Consider the following 9,295-nt stretch of genomic DNA (forward strand, 5'->3'; position numbering starts at 1 on the left):
TCATAAATAAAAGCTTTTGATATCTGCAAACAACATCCCATGCTTGTGGCAGATGGGTTCCATTCAAGACAATCATAAAACTCATTGGTTTCCACTGCTAACAGATGTCACCTTTTTTGATATGATTGGAGGAGAAATTTGTAAAATACATATCCTGGAATAAAGCATTGACCTAGATATGAATAAAATGAACARGCTGTAAATAATAGAAACACCATTTCTGCATTTATGGAATATTCTTTACTCTTTGAAATGCCACATTGCAGCTGTTCTTCATCATTGATTTGTATTCTTAGGGCATATTAATTATTGAAGCCATTACCTGATAATCCTGACACATCAGATTTAGGTAGATGCCTCGCTTTTAGAACAACGACAGTGAGAGTGTTTGTTGTAGACTGATAACAGAGAGAGACCAGTAATTCTCCACGCCCAGATGACTTCTGAGGAAATTAAAGGAAATAAAAAGAAATAAAACTCTTTAAAAACAGTTGTATTGACCAAGCATTAAACCAGAATTAAACAGAGTTATCAAATGTCACAGAAGTGAATGCTCTGAAACTGTATAAAAGGGTATAATGCATGGAGCTACTTTGTTTTACACAGAGAATATAATTTCCCTCTAGAGTAGTTATATAACTTTTCTTATGACTGCTTATTAGACTGAAGACAAAATAAATAATAAATAAGTGGAAAATATAGATTGGCATGACAACATTATCTTCTGAGAATAGAAATGAAATCCTGAGGGAAAAAAAAAGTTCTCAGTTAAAAAGAAAATGATCTTAAGAAAAACAAAATTCCATAAAGATAAGGGAGAAAGGGGAGAAAAAAAATCTAGTACAGGTAAAGGAAAAAATATTCAGCAAAGTATTTTAAACTGGAAGTGAATTCTTATCCCCTGATACTTATTAAAGCAATATAATATACATGAAATAAAAGTGAGATCAAAGTTTTTCTCGATGATTATTTGATTTGAGTTTGCAGGAGTAGCTTATTTCAAAGTGAGAAGGAAGGCAAGGCAAACAAGAAAAAGTAGTTCCTTATATACCAAGAAAATCCAGTAAGTCATCAACAAAAGATCAGTGACATAGTTACATTTGCTGCAATATTGTGATAGAATTATCAAAATAACAGCATTAGCTATAAGTGTGTTCTCTGGAAGACATTTATTGCATTTGTCAGTATGCTTGYCATTTGAAAACAGTCAAGTTGAATGTCAGTAGACATTCCACTTCTTCAGCAGAGATTTAGAGGGGTGTGTGTGATGTCTGTGCATTTCTGTGGTTCAGTTGGGGTGGTGGTAAATGACTCTCACAGTCTGAACTGAGACAGCACAGCACAAAATATTTTTGTACCAGTAAAGTCAGGATGTTTTGCCAGTGACTCCAGTAAGACTGCAGCCTCTCTCTTACTACCTTTAGTAACAAGGTAGTAACAGCACCAAAGTGCAAGAATGTGATACTACATAAAAAATGTGGTCTACAGCAGGTCCCACTTCCATAACTAAAGGCTGCCTACATTCCTTAAGGATGTGCTGCACAACAGATTTAGTTGACATTTCCATTGGCTTCAGTGAGATTTAAGAAAGAATGATGCCAAATAGATAAGGGAAGGGAGAAGAAAGGGAATAATGTGTAAGTATTTTKATTCTTTCCATTAAAAGCAACTAAGAGCAAAACAGCATGGATTGAGGCTGCTTGACCTTGCATAAATTGGTCCACTTAAACCTGCTGGACCAGATGAATGAGAAATCAGATCTTAGGGCATTAGCAATTTCTTTCAATATGCTTGCAATTTTTTTTTTTTTTTTAATTGCATTTGTGTAATAGCTTCCTCATGCTGCCATTAGGAAAGGCATGTCTGCTGAGGAATTGAAGGAATTGAAGTATCTGAAAGCATCTCAGGCATGGTGAGCCTTTTGGMTTTTCTTTCCAAGATGGCAGCTGCATTACACAAGAATCATGGCCAGCTGTAACACAACATTTTCAAGTTTTGTATAAAAAATATGTTACCCTAACATTTCTTTTGATGATCTCTCTGTCCATTAGCAGTCTTCCTTCGGAGAGTTCAATTCCAGCAAGGGGGATGAGGACTTCYCCGATGACATCATCTCTGGAAAATCTGTCGAAGCTCAAGATCATGAAGTGAAGTGTTAAGTCTTGAATTTGGCTATAGGGGATCCCATAAAACGTGAAAGTCTCATCGAAAGCTGGATCTAAGGTTTTTCTCAGCACTCTGGTTTTCACCTTGTGCTTTTTCTCAGGCAGGATTGTCATTTTGATGTAGGGATCAGAAGTCATTGACTGTTCATCCATTGCTGGCAGCCCACGAGCTTCTTTGATGTTCACTACAAATGCTTTTTTCTCAAAGTTGTACTCTARGGAGAAAAAGAGAGTTCCTAGCTTGTCTTGTTTCTCTTCAGATGACAGGGAAGTGATGGATTTTAAGCTATCAGGGGATACAGAATCTTTCTTCCTTTCTGCAAAGTGCTTAGGGGATGAATTTTCGGGATCTGGAGAGCTCTGCATTTTTGTGGTTTTGGGGAAATTGCCATTTAGATCTCTCTTCTCCAGGTCAAGATGGAGAGAATTCTTTGGCATTGCTGATTTGTTCTTTGCTTCGTTTTTCTCATCAGCTCCAAACTTCTTCTTGCTGTTGAGATTCTCAGGGTAAATATCAACCCCCTTCAGAACATGGACAAACTTATATGGAGGGGTCTTGTTGGACTTGGAAGATTTGCGTTGGCAGCAGATCCAMGCAAAGAGGGAGACAGAGAAGACGAGGCCAAACGCACTGAAAATCCCAACCACTGTAGGGACTTCATCTGCAAAGCAAATAAATAGCAACAAGCACATAAGCAGCCGTACCTTGAAATCTGCGTGGTGTTTAATAAAGCAATAAGTCATTAAAACAAACTGAGTAGGAGATGTGATATCAGCAGGATTGGCAGACTGGAAGAGCTCTGCATGGTACAKATTGCTCGCCACCTGCAGGCATCACTGTGCAGTCCCACTCCAAGGCACACTTGCTATGCTGGTATTTTTCCATACACGGAGAGTTAGAGAGGAAAATACTACACCCATCCTAATAATAAGCAGTTAGTAATTTCTCGGCTSTCTCAACCCTCTGTGTGAGGTTTTTGGGTTTATATGTCTGTGAATAATACCAGCTTTCAGCTGGTTTCAGCTTTGAGTTTATGGAGGTTTGTTGGTTGGCTAAAAGACACTCTGAAATATGCATTACTTATAGATACATCGTCTGCTTTTCATACTGTCTCCTAGAATACTTTGTACACTCAATTAACTAATTTTTAATGGTCTGATCCCATAATTGCCTGGAGGTATCTCTTGAAAGAAGTGAGTTTAATTGGAGGTTATAGCACTCAACAGTTTCACTGGGATTTTCAATACTTTGCAGGAGGAAGTCTATCAAGAAAATTTAGAATAATTATATACCAAGTGTCTTCTCCAGATGGATGTGACACTAGGTAGACATATGTGAGTTCAAAGCTGAAAAAATCCTGTTAAGTTYATCATTGTTAACCACTAAGCTTTACGTTTAAGACACAGTGAATCAAAGCTTATGGGGACTTTACAGAAAGGATCAGTGCTCCTTGCAAATATATAAGAAAAAGCATTCAAACATAATTCTCTACAATTTTAACATGAATCCTAGACTTACACTGACTAAAGGAAATCTGAGCCAGTGCTACAACCTCCACTGTCATGTGGATACATTATTTACATATGGAGTATCATTAGCCCTTCAAAGTATGCATCGAAGGGTAAATGAGCACAACTAATTGGAAATCCAATTTTGCCCATAAGTAACATTACTAAGTGAGTTTAAACCTCCCACACTGCAACAATCAGAGCTCAATCCTTATTCCTGCAACCATAGATGTCCAATAGAATATTAATGCAATGACATTGTTTATGCATAAAGGCAATTATGTAACAGTTCTGCTTCTTTCTGGTCATTCTGGATGAGTAAAGGAAAACTCTCCCCCTATATTACTAAAGCAGCTTTGTCCAGGGAAAAGCTGGGCAGATAAATGTGCTGCCACTATACTTTTGCTTTTTAGTGGGATGATTCAGGGAAAAAAAAAAAAAAAAAAAAAAAAAAAAAAAAAAAAAAAAAAAAAAAAAAAAAAAAAAAAAAATCCACAACAATACTATCAGAGCAAAGTAGGACATAATGTTCCAGCACAGAAAGGATCAGGCCTGGCTATTAATTTTTTATGACAACATTCATGTTGCTTTCCTGATGCCTACAAGCTGTACTAGTCTATATACTTAATTGCAAAAACTTATTGAAATGACTGAAAATCATATACATAAACAAAAAGTATTTTTCCTAAGTGAAGCATGTGGCTTTGAGTTTCAAGTATTTCCCTGCAGAAATTTAAATGTACACGGCATAAAAATAGAAAGCTAAAAGTAATTGAGAACTAATCAGAATACTTTAATTTCTTTTAAGAGTGGTTTATACATTTACAATACTTTCTCATGAGATAACAGACTTTTTATAGTAATGGGTATTATGCTATCCTTTCATTCTAAAACTATTGAAAGAAGTGGAAAAATCAATTTGATGTTTAAAATATTAATTATCTTTCTTAAATAAGTAATTAGACAAGCATGATGTCACAAGTGTGGTTAGAAATCTCAAGTGGGTGGGATAGAAAAGAAGAGGAAATTGTAACTGAAATGACTTTATATTTATAATTAATCATGTCACAGCCTGAATTTCTTACTTTTGTCATAATGTAAATCAATTGGTTAACATTCAAGGCAGTGTGYTAACAGAAAACATCATCTACTGATTCTGGGAGAGGTTATTATTCCAGTTATGTGATCTAAATCCGAAGTCTCTTCGCCTAAGTCAGTGGAATGATCCTTGAATCAAATCACTGCTAAAGCAAGCATAATGTAGGCTAGAGTCAATATTTGTAAAGCAGAGTTCAGAAACATTYCCACTCACTGCTTTTCTGACTAAAGCAATTTGTGAATGCATTTTATAAGCGCACATACATGACTGCTTCTGAAACTTCTGGTACCACCCCACATTCAGTGCACAGAAATGGCAAAATTGAAAAGTTCAGTGTCATCTTTGATATTCTCAATGAAACCGGGTTGGTTATGATGCAGCTGCTCAGCTAAAAACACTGAAATCTTGTTTTTTTCGTCTTCCTAGCCATGTCCTTTCACTTTAAGTAATGATTGACCTACAATAAGAATAAAGGGAAGGGCAATTATTCCAAGAATTACTTGAAAAAAGATTTTCTCTGTGGCACAAGATGCGTTTACATCACCCAACTCTGGATCCACRTTACTTTAACACAGACACAGAGAAAAACCCAAATCTCTCTCATCCAAAGCCTCACCTACAGAAATTCTTTTATCTCTTCCAGTACTTTACCAGGGAGGGGGAACGGGGAGGGAGGACGCAAGAGCGATTGGGAAAAGAAAGCAAATTCACACACAACTTCTGAGACCTGAAGAGAACTGGGAGGAAACCAGGTCCCTCCCAACAATCTGCGTGCTGGGAGGCACCGGGTGGCTCAGCAGAGGATGCTCTTCTCCCGGGGAGGGGAGGAGAGCACCGCCCGGCCCCGGGTGCGGGGAGCCGGGACGCGCTTACCGAACTGCTGGCGGCTGTCCGCGATCGGAGCCATGATGGTGGCGAGAGATGCCCGGGGGGCTGGAGAGGCTGTCCGGGGCTTGGAGCCGCTGTCCGGGGCTTGGAGTCTCTGTTCGCGGTGCTGGAACCGCTGTCCGCGGTGCTCGAATCGCTGTCCGCGGTGCTCTAACCGCTGCCTGGGGTTTTGAGCCGCTGTCCGCGGTTCTGGAGTCTCTGTCCGCGGTCCTGGACTCTCTGTCCGCGGTTCTGGAGTCTCTGTCCGCGGTTCTGGAGTCTCTGTCCGCGGTTCTGGAGTCTCTGTCCGCGGTTCTGGAGTCTCTGTCCGCGGTTCTGGAGCCGCTGTCCGGGATGCGGGAGGCGCCTCCCCGGATGCCGAGCGACCCTCCCGGGGCACCAAGCGCACTGCCCTGCTGTCCCCCGGCTCTCCGCTCTAACGGAGCCTGGATAAGCGTCTTTGCCAGCACAGTTTAAAAAAAAATAATAATAATAATAAAAAAAAAATTAAAAAAGCAACAACAATAAAAACACCTAAAAACTGGAGACACGAGCGGCGGGGACAGTACAGGAGGAGGCTGCGAAGGGACTGGAGGAGAAGGGGGAGGGGAGCCTTCGGTCCTCCCCTTTGCACACTGATTTGCAACCCCCTTCCTGTTTTGGCTCTTCTGAGTAGCTCTGCTCTGAGACTGAGTACGTGGTTGAAACCCAAATTGACGCAATCCTGACGCTACAGGGCTGAAATCAGCACCTTTCCCGCCTCCCTCCCCCCCTCCCTAGCCACCACACCCTCCCTCCCTTCTCTGTCTCTCTCTCTGCCTTCCCACACCCTCCTCCTCCCCCCGTCCCTGTCTTGGGATTGAACACGCACTCATCGATTATTTTAACTGCCTTGCTGCGGGTTATGAGCTCCCCCACACCCCCCTCCATCGGACACAGACAGTGAAAAGGCAATGCCTGTGACTCAGTGCACACTCTCAAATATATGGGTGTGCCTCTTTTGCCAGGGTGAGATCTATTTATTTGTTTAGTTAACTATCTGTTAACTGTACGGGTTACAACAACATGAAAGAGTTGCCAGCCTGAGACAGTCCAGACACCCCGGCTCCAGCTGCAGGGCACACGTTTTTCCTGTGATTGACGTGATAGTCTCACTCAATTTGAGTCACAAAAACTCCGGATGTTACTGCTCCCTGTGCCTCCTCCCTGATTCCTCCCTCCATCCACCCCCACACAAACATTCAGCCCCCCCAGTTTGGAAATCCTCTTGATCTTCCTGCAGGTCTGGGAAAGAGATGACTTTAACCTAGATACTTCTAGATTTCACTGGTTTAGATGTCTGTCTCCCGGTGTGAACTGAGAGCTTGGTGGGGAGACAGGGAGAGTCTGGCAGACAGGAGGAATGGGGTGGGGACAGGACAAGAAAGCAGGGCTGCCTGTACCTAGAACATCTACRGTGTATAATAACGCGAGCTAACTCCTTGTGAAACAGAACTGCMAAAGCCAGCACCTGGCATCCGACTCCTCCTGGATTCAAAAGGAAGTATAGCAGCCAGGTTTGGAGCTAAACTGCCAATTCTCCTGCATAAATGGGAAACAGGTGTTGTTGTTTCTCTAAATAACAAAATCCAGATGCAGACATAGTCTGGCATGACCTTGCTCCATGGTCAGCCACTTGGAAGGTAGAGTGTCTTGCCCCATTTTAAAGCATATTCTTCCTTCACACGGAAGTCAGTGAAGCTCCTGAAGGATTTTAGAAAAATTACAGTAAGAAGTTCACGGAATCATAGAATATCTTGGGTTGGAATGAACCTACAGGGATTATCAAAGTCCAACTCACACCCCTGAGCAGGACACAWGAATACCACCATGTGCCTGAGAGTTTTGTCCAAATATTTCTTGAACTCTGTCAGGCTTGGTGCTGTGACCACCGCCCTGAGGGTCCTGTACCAGCACCTAGCCACCCTCTGGGTGAAGAAGCTTTTCCTAATAGCCAACCTAAACCTGCCCTGACTCAGTTCCATTCCACTATTTTGTATCCTGTCACTGGTCACCGCAGAGAAGAGATCAGTGCCTGTCCCTCTGCTGCATCTCATGAGGAATATATAAAATATACAGACAGTTGTATGCAGCAAAGTTGTCCYCCTCAGTCTCCCCTTCTCCATCTGAACAGACCCAGTGCCCTCAGCCCCTCCTCACTCCTTCCCCTCAAASCCTTCCCCATCCTCGTGTCCCTCCTTTGGTCACTCTCTGATGGCTCAAGATCTTTCCTGCACTGTGGCACCCAAAGCTGCTCACAATATTCCAGGTGAGGCYGCCCCAGCCCAGAGCAGAGCGGGACAATCCCCTCCCCTGCCCCKYTGGCCRTGCTGTCCCTGATGTCCCCAGGACAGGGATGTCCCTCCTGGCTCCAGGGCRCTGCTGGCTCGTGTTCAACTGACCACTGAGCAGCACCCCCAGSTCCCTTTCCCTGGCACTGCTTTCCATCTTCTCACTCCCCAGCCTGTCTGTGCATCCAGGGGTGACCCATATCAGGAGCAGAATCTGGCACTTTCCCCTGCTGAACTTCACAGGGCTGGTGATTTCCCATCTCTCATTTTCAGGATCTCTCTTCAGGGCCTCTCTACCCTTGAGGGAGTCAACAGCTCCTCCTGACATAATATCATTGACAAATTTAATGTCCCTTCAGGTCAACAATGCAAGCTGTTGTAAAACCACAGCTGGATGAGTTGCCTGGCACATGCTGGGTCTTGAGAATCCATTGGTTAATATTGTTTGTGCTTACCTGCTTCTCTCACACCTCCAGCAACTTGGCCTCAGTATACATCWCCAAAATTCTTGCAGGAACAGCCATATCCAGCACCCTAATCATCATTGCATCTAATTGCTTTTAATAAGTAGCTTACCTCCATTGCTCCTCTTACAAATACCTGGACTACAATGAATTAATGTACTAGAAGACTGAAGAAATTGTTGTATAGCTCTTTTTATGGTGTTTTGGCAGCACAAYTTGATTTGGAATCTTTGGATTTTCATGTTGATACCAATCCAAGCAAGCCTGGCTCAGCTTCTTTCTTCTTCCTGGCAATCCTCGTTCCCTTAGCCCTGCTATCCACTTCCCTTTCTCTATCCAAAATCCAGTCTTACTCGAAATGTGCAGTTATTGAAAGCAAKCAGGTTTGATTTTAAACCACATTCCAGGTCTATGAGCCTCCAGATATGACTGAAATAAAAAAAATCTTGAAACAAATCTGGAGATAAACATGTATAACTGGATTATTTGATTTTTGTAAATTACTATGTCCAGACTTTAAAAATAAAGGCCTGAGAATCAGTATAAGGTATACCCTGGTAGTGCATTTATCCTATTTGAGCTTCAATAGGGTAAACATATATATTATGTTGACACTTGAATTATTGGCAATACTTTTTTAAAGTTTTTTTATTATTATTATTTTTATTTTGGAATAAACCCTTAGACTTCCTTTGCTGAAATAGATATCATTTAGGGACAATGTGGGATTATAAAAAATATTGATTCAGGTTTTCTTCTGCTTGATCTTTCATAAGTCCCAGGGATATATATATATAACAGCTTTTACAAAATATGCACTTTATTTGTATCATTCACAGGGATAATTTCCTACCTGCATTG

At 41.7% G+C, this 9,295-nt stretch overlaps 1 protein-coding gene across 1 annotated transcript in view; it reads right to left on the reverse strand.

The window, feature by feature from the left end:
• SYT4 (synaptotagmin 4) overlaps positions 1–2,819 on the reverse strand; it is an 8,597-nt gene extending 5,778 nt beyond the window's left edge. Inside the window, exons 1-2 of the mRNA XM_057367783.1 lie at positions 2,016–2,819; positions 323–443 (exon numbers count right to left, since the gene is read on the reverse strand). Of these exons, the coding sequence (XP_057223766.1) occupies positions 323–443; positions 2,016–2,603 (709 nt within the window). The 5' untranslated portion in view covers positions 2,604–2,819. The remainder of the gene's footprint in view (positions 1–322; positions 444–2,015) is intronic.
• Between the last annotated feature and the right edge of the window lie 6,476 nt (positions 2,820–9,295).

Source organism: Malurus melanocephalus, unplaced genomic scaffold (assembly GCF_030028575.1).
Source record: "Malurus melanocephalus ecotype Western Australia unplaced genomic scaffold, MMel_1.1 scaffold_85, whole genome shotgun sequence".
Lineage (NCBI taxonomy): Eukaryota > Metazoa > Chordata > Aves > Passeriformes > Maluridae > Malurus > Malurus melanocephalus.